This window comes from Condylostylus longicornis, unplaced genomic scaffold (assembly GCF_029603195.1).
Source record: "Condylostylus longicornis isolate FDR11 unplaced genomic scaffold, ASM2960319v2 ptg000019l, whole genome shotgun sequence".
Lineage (NCBI taxonomy): Eukaryota > Metazoa > Arthropoda > Insecta > Diptera > Dolichopodidae > Condylostylus > Condylostylus longicornis.
The window spans coordinates 919,563-939,413 of record NW_026577988.1 but is presented as its reverse complement, the minus strand read 5'-3'; the positions used below and the strand labels follow the sequence as shown (position 1 = coordinate 939,413).

The window sequence follows — 19,851 nt, the reverse complement described above, 5'->3', positions numbered from 1 at the left end:
TATTGTAATTATTACAATATTTTAATAGTAACTTTTATTAGATTATATTTTTGAATTTTCAAAAGATAAAAAATATGCCGCATTGTTAAGTTTTAAAGTTTAAAACATTAATTAATAATTACGTAGTTATTAATATTTTTGTGTAGACGACAGTATAACGTTCTTAATTATATAATATATACATATTATATTTAATTACCATAGACATAGATAATTCACAATAGAAAGTATAAAATTTAAAATTTTTAAATTTAAGATTAATTTGTTATTATTTAATCTCATTATGAATTATGAATTCCTAATCATTTAATGCACAAACAGGAATATTTTGCTTCATTTTCAAGAAGCATGTGCAGATTTAAATATTTTGATTACTCAATTAATTCACTAAATTTTATGGACAATTAAAAATTTTTCTTACAATTATGTATATGTATATAATTTAATGTATATGTATAAAATTATAATTGTTGATTAATGAAAAAAGGAGGTCAAGGAATGTGTTCTTTAATAATATAAATATACCTTTAAATTTAATTATTCATGAAATTATAACCTCTTTTATATTAAAGTTTTAAGTCTAAATATATTTAAAATCTTATTACTAACACCTTTATACTTTTATTCTCATATGATTGTTGATTTTATTCGAATGTGATTGGCAAATTACAATTTACCAATATTTCCTATATTTACAAAGAAGAGTGTTTCTAAATATAAAGGAAGAGCATAAATAAATAATTTTGACATCAACCAGTTTTTATTTTAATTTTAGCCTTATAGTCTTAGAAAATATGAATAACTAATATATTTAGTACAATATTATAAGAACTTTTTTTTAGGGACCTTGAAATCAACCTAAATAACTGAATAGTAAAAATATATATGTATGTATGTACAAATTCTAATAATTATGTGTATGTAAACTATTTTCTAGTTGTACTATTAATTGATTTCTATTTATTTTTACCATAATATTTGTTAAATATTGACCTAATTTGATGAAAAATTCAAGATATTTTGCAAAAATGTAGTCACGCAAACAGTACCCAGCCATATAATGGAGATGTTCTTATTTTATTTTAGAACTACATACATACATCCATATACATTTTTTAATTTTAGTGTTATTTGTTCAAAAATATATTATGAATATATTTTTGAGCAAATAATTCTAAAATATGTGATATTGAAAGATATTTTGGAAAGAAGAGGCAAATGTAATATTAAAATATGCGTTAATTAAATTTGTCAATTTTTACAATACCACCGCTTTAATTATTAAAATAACTAAATTAAATCTAATTAAATTTGAATACTCAAATAAATCTAAATAATTTTAAAAATGCATATTGGAAAGCCTATTAAAAAATTAACAAACACCATGATGAAAAATTAATAAGGCAATAAGACATTATTTTCAGTAACATTTTATTATGCCAAAGCAGTGTGAATTTATGAAATGTGTAGTATGTAACTATATGCAGGCATTTTGTTATTCGTTAGATAATGTAAATACTGTTAACAGTAAGATTTTCATATCTTAAAATTTTCAATTTAACCAAATCAGGAAATACAACATGAAACCCAGGCAACCACATAAAATTAGTTCAATAAATCGATTTAATTTAATAAAGGAATTTATTAATATTCTTATAACGAAAATATTCTCACATCCAAAAAATTTTTCAAACGTAAAAGTTTGGTTTGAGAGTTTGTTAACAAAAAAATTTTATGATTTTTAATTTTTCATATTTTTTATAAATTAAATTTTACAATTTATTTCAAATAATTTATGCCTATCAAAAATATTGAATTCATTTTAGCATTTTCAAAAAGGAATTACAATTGAAAATTAATTATTATTATTATACTAAGAAATTAAGAGAAAATCCAATAAAATGTATAAGTTTAACAGATCTAGAAATAGTATGGGAATGGATAATGAATGCCATACTGAAATTATTTCAAGAGCTCCTCCTAAATATTCTGATTCTGATTGGGAATTTAATAATCGATCAAAATTTGAAATGTCAGAAAATCAGCAAAGGAATGCTGAAAGAGTTTTAGAGTGAGTATTTATAGATCAAAAAAATAATTTTTCATTCAAAAAAATTTTTTTTTTCAAATTATAAGAGAGTCACGTCGAATGGTTGATGAAGTTCGTGATACAACTGAAACTTGGAAAAGAGAAGTTGATCATAGTTTGCATGAAAGAACAACCGAAATTAAATATCTTGTTGATGAACTTAATCAACAAAAAAGAACTGGTTTGGAAGAAGAAGATGCTTTAAAAACATATCGAAATAGACTTTTAAGAACTTTACAAACTTGTCGAGAAACATCACTGGCAATATGCCAAAAATGTATTATATTTAGAGAAGGTCGACTTGGAACTGATCTCTGTGATGATGAAGCTGATCGACAATTACGACAAGAATTAAGAACAATAAATGGATGTCAAGCTTTATTGGAAAAAACATTAAATCAAACTAACGAACAAATTAGGCGTTTGAAAGCAACTCTTTATCTATTAGATCGTGATTTGAGTGCAAAAGATAAATCATTGAGAATTGATGAAACTAATTTATCTTTAAGAGAAAATCAACAACAATTAAGCGTATTTCATGGCAAATCTCCATTAGAAAAATGGTATTTTTAAAATTTTTAAAATTTATAATTTTTTTCAAAAAATCTTATATGTCCATTTTTTTATTTAAGCGCATATACTTTACCGCAATGGCAACATCAAACTTATAAAAATATTGAGAATACAGCAAAAGAATTAAATTCAGCTGCCGAACTAAGAGCTTATATAGATCTTGTAATTAAACAAGTTATTGAAGATTTAGAAAATCAACGTGATCGCACTAATGAAGCATTTGAACGACGAATTGCAGAAACTAGAAGAATTAAAGAAGATTTAGAAAATACTCATAGTGATACCCTTAAACATATAATGGAAATTCAATCAAATATTCAAAGATTGGAAAAAGAAATATCGGATAAAGAAGGATATTTGGCACTTTGTCAAATGCGTCTAGGAAATCGTGCCCAACGTCCTGGTTTAGAAATGACAAGAGATAATGTACAAGAATCTCTATTTAGTGAACTTCAAGCATTAAAGGCGACATTAGGAAGATTGAATAACAAATTGCTTGAAAATAAGGCTACACTTCGTTACTTGCTACAAGCTCAAGTAATGCAAGAAGAAGAAATCAATATAAAAACGAATACACTTAAAATTGATGATGTCAATTGTATGACATTACGAAGAAATTTACTTTATAGGCAAATATAAACATAATTTAAATTTAATTTAAAGCCTCAAACCCACTTTTACAAAATGTAGAAAAAAAATTGTTATAATAAAATCATAAAATCATATTTCTAAAAAACCTTGTACATAAAAAAAAACTGCGATTATGCAATAGCTGTTTGAAATGCGACTACAATGCTATTAGTGATTTAAAAAATATTCTTTTTAATTAGAAAAAAAAAATCAGTGCAACAAAAGTTATAAAAACAAGGTCATGTATTATTATACATACTTATACATTTAGAAATATTGTTTATATTTAAAAGGGAATCGTCACTGTTAATATCACCAAAATAAAACTTAATTAAAAGCACATTAGCTAAAATTTGAAGAAAATGAAATTTGCAAATTAGATAAATTTAGCAGTAGTAAACCGTTTGTAATTCCAATCAAATCAAATGAATCAGTTAATAAATAAACTCACAAGCTAAAAAATATTTTTAATAAAAAATCCTAATTCCATAACAATTTACTATTTATATTAAAAATTTAGTTGAGAATTGCTCTTAACAACAAAATAAATTCCTTTAGAAAGATTAAAAATTTTAAGAATGAAGCTTTAAGTGCAAATTAATAAGCAATCAATCTTTCCAATTAAGCCAATCATACAATCATACAATTCTACTTTTGTACCGTGTTCTGAAAATGCATTTTTGAAAATTAAACAACGATTTTATAGTTCTTGAAGATTTATTCACTTAATGTAAACAAATTTAACTACATCGATAAATTCTCTGGGCAAAACAAAAATATAAATCTATAATAACTTTTTAAAATACTTTTGAGTCATGATATGATTTAAAAAGCTTATACATATTGTATTTAAGGTAACGAAATTTTTAAATTTACTTATATCGTATATGTTTTTAAATGCATTATTAAAAATTATGGTCCATTTCAAATTTTAAACTTGTGTTTCAGTCAAATCGGCTGAATTATTTTGTGTTTCTTCAGCTTTTTCAATTCCTACACCCATTGCATTTAAAAGTGTAGAAACAGGTCCAGTACCACCAATTTGTGATTTATAGCTATCCATCATACTCTTTAATGTATTAACATTAATGTCTATTGGTTCAAATGATTCAATATCATCAAAATCATCATCTTTTGAATCTTGTTGCTTGGAAGTATTGAAAGTTTTTCCAACATTTGTATTTGCTAATTCTTTGTCCATTTGTTCTGTGTAATTTTTAAAATATGATTCTAAATTTACTTTCGCGTTGTCATTAACCATATCTTCTAAATTTTTTTCCAAATCATCTTCGTCTTCATAATCACTCATTTCTGAATTCGATTCCCAATTATCTTCGGGTATAACAAAATCCAAAAAATTTTTAATATGTGTTGAAAAAGCATCAGGATCGAAGTTTATTTGATTAGAGTCCCGTTTGTTTGAAGAACTTGAAGAACTTTCTTCAACTTTTTTAGAAGACTTTGGAGATGTATTTTTATTTGAAACATCTTTGTTTTTATCTGTTTCTATTTCAACTCCGTCATATTCTGATCGTTTTTCTAAAAATTCTCCAATATTTTTTGTAAATTCGTTAGCATTAATATTACCATTTGCTTGGTATAATTTTTTGATTCCATATTTGCTAATAAGCATTTCATTAAGCTCCTCGGAAGATATGTTTAGCCAGTCATCACTGTCACTTTTTTTTAAACTATTTTCTTCTTTTTTTAATTGTTCCATTGTGTTCACATCAATATTATTTAGTAATTTCAATATTTTTTGTCCCACGTTTGGTCTAGAGTTAAATTGATCCCTGTTTTCTTTATAAAAACGTTTTGCTTCATTTAGCAAAGATACGTAATCCTGTGAATTTTCTATGAATTCCTTAAAATAACCTTTTCGCTTCAAGTTGTTAATATAGGTTTTCCAATTGCTCTCGTTTTCTATGTCTTCACTGTTGCTTACTTTTTTTCCCTGGGAAGCTAAAATTTCAAATCCAGATGCAATTTTTATTCCTAGCAAATCTTCTTTATACTCTTTGGTACCGGAAGGTGGAAGTTGCCAACCTATTCGTTGATCTGGAACATAATTACAATGACTTAGCATTGCATATAAACATTTCGTAAACCTTATTGAAGTTCTAACGCGATCTTCAGGAGGAAAATAACGCATCGCTTTACATGCCTTCATGTCTAGCGAATCTCTTTCACAAAATGATCTGACACTTGAGGAAATTAGTGAAGGATCTTCTTTAAGTAAGGCTGCAACACCAATAGAAACTCTAACAATTTGGTTATGAAAAAGATTCTTAAATGATTCTTCCTTGAATTCCTTAAATCTTTCTTCTACAGCATTTTGAATTTCTGTTGAAACCTGATACAAAGCTGGATTAGACCAAATTTTGGTAATAGCGACCGATGAAGGGAGAGCAGATTTTGAATTAGAGGGTGAATTTTGAACAACATGAATTTTACCATTGAAGATAAATACCTAAATTTGAATTGAAAAATACATGTACTTAAAGATTATTAAGTTCAAAGAAATTAATATTTCCCGTAATTACCCTTCCTTCACAAGTGTCGGGGCTGGCCCATTTTGGTAAAACATCAGCCGCTTCAATTAACAAAAATTCGCCATCTGAATCAACAACTCTAGCGATAACTCCTGGTACTTTTTTTGTAATTTCAGACAGCAAATACACTATAAACCATTCGTCTTGAATATTTTCACCATAATACGATATTCCATAAAGATGTGGCGGCAGCTTTTCTACAATAATTTTTAGCCAAATCTTTACTTTAATATTCAATACAACATTACAACTAATAAATGTCTTACGTTTGATTTCATCTCCTTCCTGGGTCAACAACAATTGAGCGTTGTCATCTGTACGTATATTCAAACGGAATGAATCTTTGTGCCAAATGTATTCCTGAGAAATTGAATCAGCTATAGAATTGATTTCTTTTAAAATATTATTCAGATAATTTCTAGTATCTTCGGCATCTTTAAATCCATTACTTATTTGTGGAAATAAAAAATATTCCACAAAATCTTCCTCACGCACTAATTCAACCATTTTTTTCAAAATTCTTTGTGTGTGCAACTGCACTGCAGGCTAGATTGATTCACTTCTTGTCTTTATGACTTTTTCTAAATCCATTTATTTTTAAATAAATGTATGTAAAAGAAGCGACATCTATTAGAATTCTTTTACCACAAATGTTAAAGGTCAATGATTTTCCCTTTTGCAGTTCTGATTTTGCTCGTAAGCTGCGTTTATATCGGTGTCATTTACCTGTGTCCGAACGACTTTAACATTTGCAACAATAATAATATTCGTATATTCATGAACATTTTACACAAGCTAACTGAAATAACTGAAATTACGCTTTATAGAATTAAAGCAAATAATTTAAAAGAGCTAAAATCTAACCTAACTCAAATTTTGGATCAGAAAATTTTCTAAATATGTACTTTAACAGCATTTAGCAATATTTATGTAGAGAGAGCCGTAATTAAAAAAATATGAGGAACAAAATTAATTTTAAAACCATATTATTGTTGAATTAATTTTGCTGACATTCGTCAAAAAATATCAATATCATAGCTGCACTCATGACAATCAATCAATCGGCATGAACTCATTTAATGCACAATGGAATAACCTCGAAAACAGCTACCATATGATATGACACTTTGACAGCATAATAGAACAATTGACATATTTGGCCAAGCATATGTTCTTTACATATGCTTGATAAAAGTTTGCAACGCGTTTTTTTTTTTGTACATAATCAAAACAAAACATTGCTGGAAAAAATTTTTTTAAACCCAAGTTAGGAAAATAAAAAAACGAACAAATATGGGAAGTGGAAGTAACAGCTCTCCTCCACCAGACCCAGAATACGGTACAAATTTAAAAATCTTGAATAGCAATCCGCAAGTTGTTGAACTTCAAACGATTATTCGTGATAAGTGAGTTTTTTAAAGGGTAATACTATAAATATTTATTAAAATTATATTTTTTTAGAAACACATCCAGAAGCGATTTTAAATTTTATGCCGACCGGCTTATTCGATTAGTTATTGAAGAAAGTTTAAATCAAGTAAAACTTAGATTGTAAAAACATACTTTTTTTGTTAATTAAAAATTTTTAGTTACCCTATTCGGACTGTTGTGTCGAAACACCAACCGGTGCACTATACGAAGGTTTGAAATACAGGTCTGGAAATTGTGGAGTATCTATTATAAGATCCGGAGAAGCTATGGAACAAGGTTTAAGAGATTGTTGTAGATCCATTCGCATTGGAAAAATTTTAGTCGAATCGGATGCAGATACACATGTAGCACGAGTAGTTTATGCAAGATTTCCAGATGATATAGCAAGGCGACAAGTACTGTTAATGTATCCTATTATGTCAACTGGAAATACAGTTTTACAAGTAAATAGTAAAATAAATAATTGTCAAGTTTTCATTCTTCTATGAAATATTTTAGGCGGTCAATGTACTAAAAGAACATGGAGTTCCAGAGAGTTGTATAATTTTATCTAATCTATTTGCTACACCGTCTGCTGCTAAAACTGTTGTAAGTGCATTTCCACAAATGAAAATATTGACTTCAGAAATCCATCCTATAGCACCGAATCATTTCGGTCAAAAATATTTTGGCACTGATTAAAAGAAAACCCATGTCGATTTCTTCAATTTTTAATTTATATTTTGTTTTTATTATTTAAGCTATATAATTATAATAATTTGTAAAAGTAAGACATTTCAATAAATTTTTTTTGATTAGATTACGACATTTTATAGTTAACAATAGTGTCAACTTTATGCAAGCCTGTAGAAAATGATCTCAACTGAACTGCTTGAGAGTTTTGTATAAATACTGCTTCAGTTTCATTCCATGATTCTGGAATCGTGCAATCTTTCAATGTGTATATAAGAATATCGAACGAACAAATGCAATCTAGAAGCGGTAAATAACTAACTGTTGCAGAAATTTGCCGCATGACATCCCTTATTTCATTCTGGATTCGTTTCAGGTCCTTATTTGATGTAGGATTTGTTGGATCCGAATTTTCTTTTAGTTCAGTAGCATCGGATTGTACTTTAAAGTCCCAACATTCCAAAACTTCTTTGGTATGAACATTTGTTATAATCATGGAAACTTTTTCTAATAAATTTTTGGATAACCACTCTGAAATTTTTTTTAAATTTTATATCAAATTACAAGTTTTGGGAAGTAGGTACGTATATATACGTGTCTTTATATGTATGTATCAATTTCCCAAAGGATTAGATCTATGTATACATTACAAGAAAATTATGTATGTACTACAAATTGTAAAGCTAAATTTCTATAAAAAAAAAAACAGTTTTTTACTATTTATAATTTACCTTGAACTTGACTTAGAACACTTTTTAAAAATTCTTCTATTTTCTTATCCTTAGACATAAATATTGTCAAGCCATATTGTTGGGTGCTGCTAAAACCTTCTGGCGGGTATATTCCTCGTTGAAAAAGAATTGAATTTATTCCAAAATCTTTAAAAATTTATAAATTGATAAAATATTATTTGTTTAAAGATTAACAGCAAACTCACTTAAATATTCTGCTATAATTTGCGAAGAACCTTTCAGAGTTATAGCATTAGAAGTTTTAGTTGCTTGTTGAACCGCTGACATTTTTCTTTTTAAATCAATTTTTTTCAAATTATTAACGTAGTGTTTATTCAATGTCTATTGAATATGTATTATGTTTGTATGTTTATAAACACCAAATAGAAATGGCAACCAGACTCTATTTTCAAACTTTGACATTTCAAAGTTTCTTGACAAATTAAACTTCAAAGTGTGTGTAGGAGAAATTTAGGCTATGGTCACACCCGTAAAATAAGTATACAAGAGGGGTTACACATAAAAATAAGTACGAGAAAAAATTATCTGCAAGAATAGGAACATACGTATTGCATTTAAATTTTGAAATTAAAGGTTCCAGCATGGATTCAAGCAAAAATCTTCGTAGACCGGTTCTATCTAGAATGTTTTATTCAAAAGCTGCAATTAGATATTTCAACTTTTTGTTAAAGGGATATATTTTTTTTAATAATTTATGGACACAAATGTGGTCACAATTTATTTTCCAAGACGCAAAATTGGCATTTTGGAAAAATGTGTTTGTATACATAAATACTTACTTTGTTTCCACTACTTATAATCGGGGAAGACAAAAGGAAAGATTAATAAATATTAATAATAAACGATTGCAGATAAATACATTAAATAAAAAGCGCATTTATTAAATCACAAAACTTAAAAAGATTTAGAATATTTATTCCAAATTTCCCACCGATATGTTTACATAAAATTTTGAAATAAAAAAAAAAAAACTGAAGAAAAAAATTAAATATATATTTCATTTTTGAAATTAACGTCGCCTGCAAATTAATGCGCTATTATCTCTAAATAGGTAGCTTCCTCAAAATTATACAGCAAATTCAAGATGCCTTCACAATAATTAAAAATTTTTTTAATTATCTTGTGAAAGTTATTACATCGAATAGTAGCTAAATCTAGCACTTTTCCCTTATTTTTATAAATTTGCTGTTCTCTTCATTTCATTTATAAAACACATGCTGACTATGCATTGGTCCATATCGTTGTTGTGATAAAATGGTTACTTGGTTTTATGCATTCGCTGACAGATTTTTTTTCTTTTTATGAATTTTTTTATCACTAGGACTGGTAAAATCTTCTAGGATTTGAAACATCTAAATTCATCTTATCACCAAAGTTAACTTGAAAATTGGAATCTTGAGATAACATTCCATCAGCTTGAGATATTTGGGAAAATTCTGAGTGTTGTGACAAATATCCTGGTTGAGTCATATTTTGTTGATTTTGTGTAAGCGGTGTACAATAGCTGTTTGCATTTAGTAAAGATGATTTTTCTTGGCTTTTAACTGAACTTCTTACTGGTTTTTTGCCTTGTTTAACTGCTTGTACCGCTTGATGATGCTTGTTGTAGAACCGAGATGGCATATTACTCATATTCATAAACATACCAACTGGAATAGGCATACTGTTTATAGCTGCTTGTGCTCTTTGTGGAGAAATGAAACTAATTGAGTCATGATGGTTTTTAGCTAGCATATCAAAGTTCATGTTATGATTTTGAGGGTAACTTATGTATGTGTTCTGAAGTCCTCTGCGACATTGGTTGAGAGCGTCGTTATTCTTATCATATAGAGATGCTGGTTGAAGAACTTCTTTGGCATCATAAACCGAGTTCAACATGAAATGAGTTCCTGGATTTAAGGTATTAATAATTTTTTTAGGTTTCTGAAATTGGATCAATGATTCCTTTAAGTTATTTAGTGACCCCTCGACAAGTACATTTCGATCTTTATAGAAGTTTAATAAATGATTCCATAAAGGTTGTTTGGATAAAACTTTGGGATTTCCAACAATAATAATTCCATATTTAGCTCGTGTTAAGGCAACATTTAGACGACGTGGATCATTCAAAAATCCTATACCTTGATGTTCGTTCGATCTTACACATGACATTATAATTATGTCTTTTTCTCTGCCTTGGAAAGCATCGACACTTGCAATTTCAATTTCTTGATATAATTTAGAGTGCAAACTTCCTTGATACTGCATGTATTGGACTAAGTAAGCTCTTTGTCCATCATAGGGTGTAATAATACCGATTTGCTCAGGTTTAATTCCAACTTTTAAGAATTTCGTTGTAATTTTTTCAACATTTGCTGCTTCAGTTCGATTCAGGAACGATGTTCCAGATCCAGCAATTTCCTCTTGACCTTGCGTTACTAGGAAGAACATTGGTCTGTCCTTTTGTGGCCATGGGAAAGCTACTCTCAGTTTTCGATCTTCTGCGCAGACCCCATTTTGCAAGCTACCTTCATAGAAGAAATTTGATGGAAATTGTGACAATTCTGGGTGCATGCGGTATTGTACTTCTAACCTAAAAGGTCGTATTCCCAGGACTACCAACCTTTCAAACAAACTTTGGGAGAGGCCTGCTTTTGCAGCTTTTTTACATCTTACAACTGGCCCTAATTGACAATGATCACCAACTAATATTAATTGTTTGGCCCCTAAAACAATGGGTACCATACATTCAGGTTCGGTAGATTGCATACTTTCATCTATTAAAATTGACGTAAATTTGATTCGATTGATTCTAGGATCACCGGCACCTACACAAGTAGCACATATTACATCTGCAGCATCCAGAAGTTCCCTTTCAGCAGCTTTCTTCAAAGTACGATATCGTTTTTCATCTGCAGAACTTAATTCACCCGTTTCATCTTTAAGTTGTTGGAGCTTGACCAATTCTACATTTGTTTCCATATTTCTTATTTGGTTATGTAATGCCAAAAAACTAACTGGACTATCAATTGCTTCGCGAGATTTTGCACAAACTCTTACCACCTTTAAGTTAGTCCTATGAATTTTCTCGGTCAACTGATCTACGGCCGTATTACTTGGAGCACAAACAAGAACAGTTCCACCACTCATTTTTACAAGTTGGTAAACAATTGTTGCGGAGGTAACAGTCTTTCCTGTACCGGGAGGGCCTTGAATCAAACTCAGTGGTCTTTGAATTGCATGTTTTACAGCATATATTTGCGATCTGTTCAAGTCAGGTAAGTTTGGAGCACTAAAATGTTTTGGAATATTTCCTCTAAATGTTACTTCATCGGCTCCATCATGGCGACCATGACCAAGTAATTTTGAGTATATAAAATTAGAAACGCAATTATCATCGACTGCAAATTTCCTCAATGCCATTTGCATTCGATCAAATGCTGTGCTTTTCCAAATAAAATCGACGGCAAAATTTGATGTACATTCAATTGGTACTTGTTGGCTAATTTTTAATTCAAGACCAATATCTTCGCCATAGTTGTCAGGAATTTTTATAACTTGACCTAAACTACTCCAAGGTTTATGTAATTCTCCGGCATAACGAAGATTAAGTTCATCTCCATGCATTAATTTCATGTCACCGTCTGTTTTTGGCAAAGTAAAATATGCAATTATTTTTTTGTTTAAACCAACATCCCACCGCACTTCTATGTTTTCTTGCGTTTGGGATTCTTTTAATTTTTTGTCATATTCAGCTTCAAGACCCACTAGGGGTCCAAATGTCTTCTGGTATTGATACCCATCTTCGTAACGTAATAAAACTTGAGAAGGGTTTTTGTCAATACCTGGTTTTTCCAAATCTTGAAATGTTGCTTCAATATTTTCCTTCCAAAGCTCTTCCAGTTTATTTATTTGTGCGGCAGATATTTGTCGAGCTCGTAATTGTTCTTGTTCTGTTGGTATTTTTACAAGCCACGGCAGAAAGGATCGGTCTGAAATTAAGGGTTTCCATTGGTCTTGTTCCCAGTTCATATCTTTAAGTGAATTTTGCGCAGCACATGGTTGTCTGCATAAAAGTACAACAACAGAATCTGCTTTTGCGGGTATAAAGCCAAGAACAAAAACGTTGCGAACGCCACAGGAATAACATTCTAAAATGGTTTCCCCTAAAGGGCCATCAGCATGTAAGGTGACTTCACGATGTTTCGCACGTACTAAATGATTAACAACGTGAGAAGCTGATGTCCCCCCACGTCCGTTACAAAACCACTTTTTACAAATATTACACATGACTACTGTTCCAGGATCATTAATACCACAATATTTACAAGCATGTGCAGGTAATTCTTGAACAAGTTGTGTTTCATCCTCTTCCTCCTCAAATTGAAGATCATTGTCTTCCGGTGGGACTAAAGCTTTATTCTCATTTAATGAACTTCTAATCAATTTAAAATCCGTCATTTTACCAGAGTCATTTAAATTATCTTGAGTTTGTCCTTGTGATGGTTGTGTAAAATCTTGAAAATCGAATTGAGAAGCTTGAGTATCTGCCATTATATCCTCATCTTCAAGGAATGTTAAAGCTGCATCAACGGAATATGTATCGGTACTCATTTTTAATTTTTTATTTAGTCGTAATTAAAATTAAGAAAATAAAGAAAAATTGCGGGTATTAACATGAATTCACAACTGACGTAGAAAATTTGATAAGCTCCGTTTTGACAATTAAGTATTAAGCTAGCAACGTGGAGAATATGTTTATTTTGTTACAAATTGTACTAAAAGAGTACTATTTATTTTGACACAATAATGTTAAATAAAAATGCGTTCATAGTGTTTCGTTGTTGAAATGGGAAAGTGAATAAGTAAAAAATTAATAACTCATTATTATTATTTTACGTATTAATACTCTACATAGTGTAATTAATTTTGAGTCAAATCTTTTATTTAACAATAAAAAATACGTTCAATGAAATGTCAAAAATATAAATCAAATCATTTAAAATCATGTCTGCATTTCTTTTGCATTTGACTACATCATTTAAAAAAAATGCTAAGCTACTACTCTTCTTGCACAGTTTTACTTATGACATCTTTAAATGATTAAGTTCATGAACATGGAAACCTATTTGGTGATAGCGTATTTATTTCTTGCGTGGTAATCAGAAAAACTCAAATTAAAAAACTTGCACTTTTTTGTATTACCTTTTTCCACATTGACGGGTCTATGTCAAAATGAAGATCAAAATTATTCAAAAAATATATTTAAATAATTTTAGTAACTACGTAATTTTAAGTATTGTAGTAGTAATATTGTATTAATTTCTAAAATATGTACTTGTCTAAAATTAGAAAGCATGTGTGTGTTTAGTTTTAAGTTTTTTAATTTTCCTAACATGTTTAAGAAACAGAGGTTTTCTTCATAGGCACCTAATATTTTTGACGTCATAATGAAAAGGAAAAGTTCAGTATATTGTTCAATATTCAAGATTAAAAGGCAAATCTAATCAAGTCTTTTAATTAGCTTGTAAGTTTTCTTCTATTTTAAAAGGAATTATTCAATATTTGAGATTTGAGAAAATACATTCAATTTTAATATCAATTGAAAAGGTATGCAGCAAAGGATTGAAGGGTTCGTAATATTTCCAAACTTGAAGTAAGTTTTATTAGAGAATATGAATTAAATATTTATATGTACATACATATGTAAAATAAATATAATATGTATGAATATAATATTCGTAAACAGAAGTAATAAAGTTTTTACTCAGTTACAATTACTTGCAGGCTCTTAAAAAAATGATAACCATTTCATTTTTTATTTTTATTTTAGGTAGAATGCTCAATAACGAATCACCACAAGGAATATATGCTCCTTTGAGGTAATTAACCTACATAGTGTACATACATACCTTAATACATACATATATAGATGTATATTATGTATTGTGTGTATATTTTGCAAGAGAATTAATGTTATTAAATTAATTTTATTTTAAAGCAGCCAGGGTATGACAGATTCTGAAAGTGAGGAAGAAATTCATAATTCTGCACATCATAATTTACCACAGCATCATTTACGCTATCAGCAACAACAAATATCACAACAATTTCAACAGCAGCAACAATTAAATCAGAGAACTTTACAAGTTAATATTTCTCCTTTACAACACTCTGACTATCACCCTTGTTTGAGGATGGGAGAGTTTCATAATCAAAATTTTACTAGTTTTAATTCAGACGGCGAAGAAAGAAATCAAACAGATGCCGACAATGTGGCTATTCTTGGTTCAAACGATAAAAATTCTCCAATGAGTCCCATTCGAAAAACATGCTTTATTTTATCACTTATACTTTGTTTTGGTACAGTTATCGTATTTTTGTGGGTTATACCATGCGATGAAAATGGAACTTGTCCTGCTCAAGTGGATCGTATAAAAACACATAACTGGCGTAATGCGTACGACAAATTTGAATTAAAAGGGATGGTTAATGTAGTTAATGGATTACGAAGTTGGGAGCGGAATTTAATTTTCATGTACAGATCAGACAAATTTTTCGCAGAATTCCAAACAAATAATCATAAAAGAAACGGAATAGTCTCTTTAATAGGAAATTCTGGGAAAATCTCTTGGTATCACGAAATGGAAAATGAGCCTGTTGCTATAGATTGCACTTTGATTGATATAAATCGTAGTGGAAAACCTGATTGTTTAGTATTAGATGAATATGGTCAGCTTGGTGCATTTGATCCTGTATGGGGATTTTGGTTATGGAATTTCCGGGATAATGGAACAAAAAAAGTTGATGTCTTAGATTTCCCGGTGATTTTACCGGATTTAGATGGAGACAAAGTTTTTGATTTACTATTTGCAACAACTAATAAGGAAGATGGAAAGCGTAATTTACTTCGCATTATATCAGGTAGAACTTTTTTAAATTGTATTTGTATAGTTTAAATTTATTGTGTACATATGTATTTTTAGGAAGGGTTGGCGCTCCTTTTGGAGAGGGACATAAAATATCTGATTGTATGCATATTAGAAAATTTCACTTAGAAGACAAATCTATCGTATCATTTAATTGTATTAATAATGGGACTGAGCAGCAGCGTTCAAAGTCTGTACTGAAATTATATTCAATGTTAACTAATAAACAACTGAAAAATATAACAAAAGAACAGTCCATTTCACAGCATAAGTTGTATGGTCAGCGAAAAGATACGGAAGCACAGAGAAATATCTATACTATCAAAAACAAAGAATTGGTTATAGAAAATCGGGGCAAATGTCCAGATGATTGTAATATGACAGTAACTTGGAGCGAAAAAAATGGAAAAAACCATGTGATAGGTTTTATTAATGGATCCAGAATGTATGGAATGGTTCCAGCTCATTGGTCTTTTAAAGGTGTTAATGGAAATCCAGAACTTTGCGGTTTTGTTATGAAGTTTTGGGAATGGAGTCAACATAATCCAAATCATTCTAAATACTTAAATGAAGCACCGCCTTATCAAACTCGCCAAAAACGAAACGAAAATTATCAACAAAATTCATATGATAATTATGCTGATGAATATAATATATTTGATCATTTGATAGACAAACGTTCAACCTACAATTTGCCATCAGAAAATAGTAGAACTGAACGTAGTATAGCAAATACAACTAAACAAAAAACAAACGTATATCTTAATTATAAAATGCGTCTGGTAAAAGAAAAAGTTGTATTAATTGTGTTCAATTCAGCTGATACTAGAATTGAAAATGTTAGTCAAAGTAACATTGTACAATTTTGTCGAAATGAGAAATTAGAAATTATTTGTCAGCCGGATTTGAATAATCAAGAAAATTCTTTAGTAATCGCAGATCTCGATCAAGATGGAAGTCAAGAACTGGTATCGTATTATACCACTTTTACTAATAAGGAAGCTGAAAATGGGAAAAACTGGAAACTTAAAACATATGTTACATTATTGAGACTTGAATCCGAATTACCAACACTTTATGAAGATTTTAAGCGTCATTGAAAAAAGTTGTTCATTTTGTGATTTATTTTAAAAACTGATTTTATTTTAAAATTAATTGAACTTTATAAGTAATTTAAATTTAGAAAAGTACTTATATATACATACTTATATGTATATGTATATATGAAACACGATGCTAGTCAGATAATATAATGAATATAAGCACTTAAGAAATCATACATACATATGTATATTGGATAGCATGTACATGTGTGTAAAATAATTTAGAATAAATAAAATTTATTACTTATAAGAATTAAAATTTTGCTTTTATTTAAACGTTTAAACGTCCATAGAGGTTTTTAAGGGAAATTTACTATATTGATTAAAACTTCTAATTACAGCTATGGAAATGGTTTTATTTGTTAATCAAATTAATATATATTTTTTTTTATTTCTATCTAAATAAATATATTTACAAAAATCATTAAACTTAATGAAAAATTTTGTTTTTAACTGTGTTAAACTATTATGGTACAATTTATCTTATTACTTATATAATATACTCTTTTAATAGTAATGAAATAATTTTTGAAAATATTTTCATATTTTTTTTGTTTTTGTAATTATTAATTTATTATTTATAATATTATTAATTAAAGAAGAATTTTTTTAATTTTTATATTGGTTACCAAATATAATGAATACTCACAACTTTTTAAGTTAGTTTTTTAATAATTATTATAAGTTAAAAATAATTATTTTTAATTTTATTATTTCTAGATTTTATCATGTAAGATATAAAAATAAAAAATATATTAAACATTTTCAAGTTTAAATTATAAATCATTAAAATGAATATTTATTTTTCGTTACATTAATGTAATAATTAATCATTTTAAATAAAAATCAAATCGCATTATTCAAAAGACAGCCAGTTATTTTAGAAAACAAGGCAATTTTCGTCAATTCTTGAAATAAAAGTTTTATCATTATTTATAATAATAAAAAAAAAATTCAAATTTAATTTAAATTAATCATTGGAATTAAGTAAACAAATTTCTTTTAGTTTTATTTTAAAAATCTGCTTACGAATTAGTTGAATTTAAATATTAATGTGCTTAGAATTTATTTAGAAAAAGTATTAGGTTGACTCAGAACTTTTAATTTTTCACTGTTTAAAAATTTCATATTATGTATAATGTATATTTAAAAAATACTTGGATATAGCTTTAAATTTTTACACTAAAAATTTTATTTAATTGTTAAAAAAGTGTGTGTATATTTTTATTGATTTTAGACGAAAATTTTTCTATATTTTAAATTCATTCATTTATCAAAAGTAAGAAACACTTTCAAATAAATTTTTCTTAAGGAATTTAAATACTAATTTTATTAATTTAAAAAAAAAATTAATTTATTCCTATTTTATTTTTCGGTAAACATACATATTATCTTTAATTTATATTTGCATAAGAGTTTAATTTAATATTTTTTCATAAAGTTAATTTACATTCATGTATTTAAAAAGTTACTCTTAACATTTTATATAATTTATATAAAATAATGTAAATTCTATATTTTGATATCTATAATCAATTTAATTTTTGTTTTGTAATTATTTGCTCAAATATTTATTTTTTATATTTTTAGTTTTATATCAGATTTTATTATGCATTAATCAAAATTTGTGCTGTCGTGAAAGAATATTTTTTTTTCTTTATTTATCGTCAAAGATCCTAAAATTGCTGTATCATCGGCTAAATATCCTGGATTATATGGTGTTGGAACTGGAAAAGGGGAAGAAAAAATGAAATGGAATTAGATATAATATTAGAATTTTACTAAAAATAAAAATTTATTTAAAATTATAAAGTATATAAAAATTATAACAACTAAAAGAAAAACAAAACATTAAATGTTAGTAAATGAGAACAAATATGTAAATAATAATAACAAACTAAAAATTACACTATTTTAGTGTTAGTTTATTTTTTATTATTACGTGTTATATTATTTTTTTAAAAATATATTAAGAATGTGATTATTATAGAGTACAAATTAAAAAAAAAATTCTTTTACATTATATAAAAATTTTATATTATATTTTAAAATTAATTCAAAACCCAAATAATTTCTAAGATATTTGAACAAACAAAATATTAAAGTTAAAAACAAAAAATTGAAATATTTATGAAAATGTTGTATTTAGTGTGAATTAATGATAATCAATTTATTCATAAATGTTTGTTTCTTTGATGGTATTTATTAATATTAAATGAATTATTTGACGAAAATCAGAAAATTTAGTCTCAATTATTATTTCGGATATAAGTACGATAAATTATGAAAAATCTAAATTCAAGATTTTTTATTTAAAGATGAAAATTTTACAAGATGTTAAACAGATTTAAAAAAAATAGTTGTATTCACTTTAAGTGTAACATTATTTTTTCTTGTACTCCAAATTAGATAAATAATTAGTTATAAATTTTTTGAATGGAAATTGAAATATTTTAAATGGAACTAATAATTTTTTAAAATTATAATTTTTAACAGGATCAAACAAATTTTTTAAAACATATATAATTATTCAATAGGAAAATGAAGTTCAAGTATGTCTTCGAAAAATCTGATATTTCGTCAATAATACATATTTATTTTGTATAATCTTTGATTCTTAATGAATTTTAGTTTATGAAATGGTTTTGATTATAAATTGGTGTAACCAAATTGAATTAATTAATTAATGTTGATTAAAATATGTAACAAATATAAAATTAAAAATTAAAATAAAATTAAAATATTATTATTAAATATTGTAATTTATATTTATATATTTTTTTATTTCGAAAAGTATTCTTTATATAATATTGTATTCAAAATTTTATTCATAATTATTTCTTATTTATTTAAGTTGAATTTTTATTTTTCAAAAATTTCTTTTCTTAAATGTTTTGTTTTTTTTTTTTTTTTTTTAACTTTATTATTTATTAATTTTATATAGCTAAATTATTATTAATGTTATTATTTGTGCTTTAAAATCAGTGTAAAAAATTATTTAAGATTTTGCATAAAAAATACCTTTATATAATATGTAGAAACAACTTTATTTTTATTTATTTTTATTTCATATTTAAATTTAATATTTAAATTGTTCAAAATTGATTAGGAAAAGAAAAAAAGATTTTTAATTTAATTTAA

General features: G+C 27.0%; 7 protein-coding genes across 8 annotated transcripts in view; 3 read left to right on the top strand and 4 right to left on the bottom strand.

The window, feature by feature from the left end:
- The first annotated feature begins 1,931 nt into the window (after positions 1-1,931).
- LOC129606596 (tektin-1) lies at positions 1,932-3,331 on the top strand. The gene is made up of 3 exons (XM_055516989.1): positions 1,932-2,071; positions 2,137-2,652; positions 2,722-3,331. The coding sequence occupies exons 1-3, from the start codon at positions 1,932-1,934 to the stop codon at positions 3,299-3,301; spliced, it is 1,236 nt and encodes a 411-aa protein (XP_055372964.1). The 3' UTR covers positions 3,302-3,331.
- A 675-nt stretch (positions 3,332-4,006) lies between these two features.
- Positions 4,007-6,427, bottom strand: LOC129606585 (protein ecdysoneless). The gene is made up of 3 exons (XM_055516972.1): positions 6,111-6,427; positions 5,836-6,041; positions 4,007-5,762 (listed from the first exon to the last, which is right to left on the bottom strand). Exons 1-3 carry the CDS (start codon positions 6,349-6,351, stop codon positions 4,224-4,226), a joined length of 1,986 nt encoding a protein of 661 aa, XP_055372947.1. The 5' UTR covers positions 6,352-6,427; the 3' UTR covers positions 4,007-4,223.
- A 597-nt stretch (positions 6,428-7,024) lies between these two features.
- On the top strand, positions 7,025-8,077 carry LOC129606601 (uracil phosphoribosyltransferase homolog). Its single transcript, XM_055516995.1, has 4 exons — positions 7,025-7,250; positions 7,306-7,381; positions 7,434-7,718; positions 7,774-8,077. The coding sequence occupies exons 1-4, from the start codon at positions 7,138-7,140 to the stop codon at positions 7,954-7,956; spliced, it is 657 nt and encodes a 218-aa protein (XP_055372970.1). The 5' UTR covers positions 7,025-7,137; the 3' UTR covers positions 7,957-8,077.
- On the bottom strand, positions 7,936-9,008 carry LOC129606602 (mitotic spindle assembly checkpoint protein MAD2A). The gene is made up of 3 exons (XM_055516996.1): positions 8,885-9,008; positions 8,679-8,825; positions 7,936-8,478 (listed from the first exon to the last, which is right to left on the bottom strand). Exons 1-3 carry the CDS (start codon positions 8,964-8,966, stop codon positions 8,075-8,077), a joined length of 633 nt encoding a protein of 210 aa, XP_055372971.1. The 5' UTR covers positions 8,967-9,008; the 3' UTR covers positions 7,936-8,074.
- Positions 9,009-9,555: 547 nt separating this feature from the next.
- On the bottom strand, positions 9,556-13,366 carry LOC129606568 (regulator of nonsense transcripts 1 homolog). Its single transcript, XM_055516944.1, has one exon. The coding sequence runs from the start codon at positions 13,290-13,292 to the stop codon at positions 10,017-10,019; it is 3,276 nt and encodes a 1,091-aa protein (XP_055372919.1). The 5' UTR covers positions 13,293-13,366; the 3' UTR covers positions 9,556-10,016.
- Positions 13,367-14,125: 759 nt separating this feature from the next.
- On the top strand, positions 14,126-16,958 carry LOC129606584 (uncharacterized). Of its 2 annotated transcripts, none has more exons than XM_055516971.1 (4): positions 14,126-14,334; positions 14,512-14,560; positions 14,683-15,602; positions 15,665-16,958. In XM_055516971.1, exons 2-4 carry the CDS (start codon positions 14,517-14,519, stop codon positions 16,705-16,707), a joined length of 2,007 nt encoding a protein of 668 aa, XP_055372946.1. In that variant the 5' UTR covers positions 14,126-14,334; positions 14,512-14,516; the 3' UTR covers positions 16,708-16,958. The 2 variants fall into 2 exon arrangements, with proteins under 2 accessions (XP_055372946.1, XP_055372945.1); XM_055516970.1 differs by having other exon boundaries at positions 14,680-15,602.
- A 1,109-nt stretch (positions 16,959-18,067) lies between these two features.
- Positions 18,068-19,851, bottom strand: part of LOC129606595 (protein vein) — a 180,458-nt gene continuing 178,674 nt past the window's right edge. The window contains exon 8 of the mRNA XM_055516987.1: positions 18,068-18,437. Coding sequence (XP_055372962.1) covers positions 18,325-18,437 — 113 coding nt within the window. The 3' untranslated portion in view covers positions 18,068-18,324. The remainder of the gene's footprint in view (positions 18,438-19,851) is intronic.

Excerpts from the sequence above, each read along its gene's own strand:
- LOC129606596 (XM_055516989.1), top strand. The coding sequence starts at position 1,932 with ATGGGAATGGATAATGAATGCCATACTGAAATTATTTCAAGAGCTCCT. Across the intron at positions 2,072-2,136 it reads AATGCTGAAAGAGTTTTAGA|AGAGTCACGTCGAATGGTTG; the intron begins GTGAGTATTTAT and ends TCAAATTATAAG. Across the intron at positions 2,653-2,721 it reads AAATCTCCATTAGAAAAATG|CGCATATACTTTACCGCAAT; the intron begins GTATTTTTAAAA and ends TTTTTATTTAAG.
- LOC129606601 (XM_055516995.1), top strand. The coding sequence starts at position 7,138 with ATGGGAAGTGGAAGTAACAGCTCTCCTCCACCAGACCCAGAATACGGT. Across the intron at positions 7,251-7,305 it reads CAAACGATTATTCGTGATAA|AAACACATCCAGAAGCGATT; the intron begins GTGAGTTTTTTA and ends ATATTTTTTTAG. Across the intron at positions 7,382-7,433 it reads TTGAAGAAAGTTTAAATCAA|TTACCCTATTCGGACTGTTG; the intron begins GTAAAACTTAGA and ends AAAAATTTTTAG.
- LOC129606584 (XM_055516970.1), top strand. The coding sequence starts at position 14,517 with ATGCTCAATAACGAATCACCACAAGGAATATATGCTCCTTTGAG. Across the intron at positions 14,561-14,679 it reads GGAATATATGCTCCTTTGAG|CAGCCAGGGTATGACAGATT; the intron begins GTAATTAACCTA and ends TTTATTTTAAAG. Across the intron at positions 15,603-15,664 it reads TTTACTTCGCATTATATCAG|GAAGGGTTGGCGCTCCTTTT; the intron begins GTAGAACTTTTT and ends ATGTATTTTTAG.
- LOC129606585 (XM_055516972.1), bottom strand. The coding sequence starts at position 6,351 with ATGGTTGAATTAGTGCGTGAGGAAGATTTTGTGGAATATTTTTTATTT. Across the intron at positions 6,042-6,110 it reads GGAAGGAGATGAAATCAAAC|AAAAGCTGCCGCCACATCTT; the intron begins GTAAGACATTTA and ends AAATTATTGTAG. Across the intron at positions 5,763-5,835 it reads CCGACACTTGTGAAGGAAGG|GTATTTATCTTCAATGGTAA; the intron begins GTAATTACGGGA and ends ATTCAAATTTAG.
- LOC129606568 (XM_055516944.1), bottom strand. The coding sequence starts at position 13,292 with ATGAGTACCGATACATATTCCGTTGATGCAGCTTTAACATTCCTTGAA.
- LOC129606602 (XM_055516996.1), bottom strand. The coding sequence starts at position 8,966 with ATGTCAGCGGTTCAACAAGCAACTAAAACTTCTAATGCTATAACTCTG. Across the intron at positions 8,826-8,884 it reads AATTATAGCAGAATATTTAA|ATTTTGGAATAAATTCAATT; the intron begins GTGAGTTTGCTG and ends AAATTTTTAAAG. Across the intron at positions 8,479-8,678 it reads TGTTCTAAGTCAAGTTCAAG|AGTGGTTATCCAAAAATTTA; the intron begins GTAAATTATAAA and ends AAAAAATTTCAG.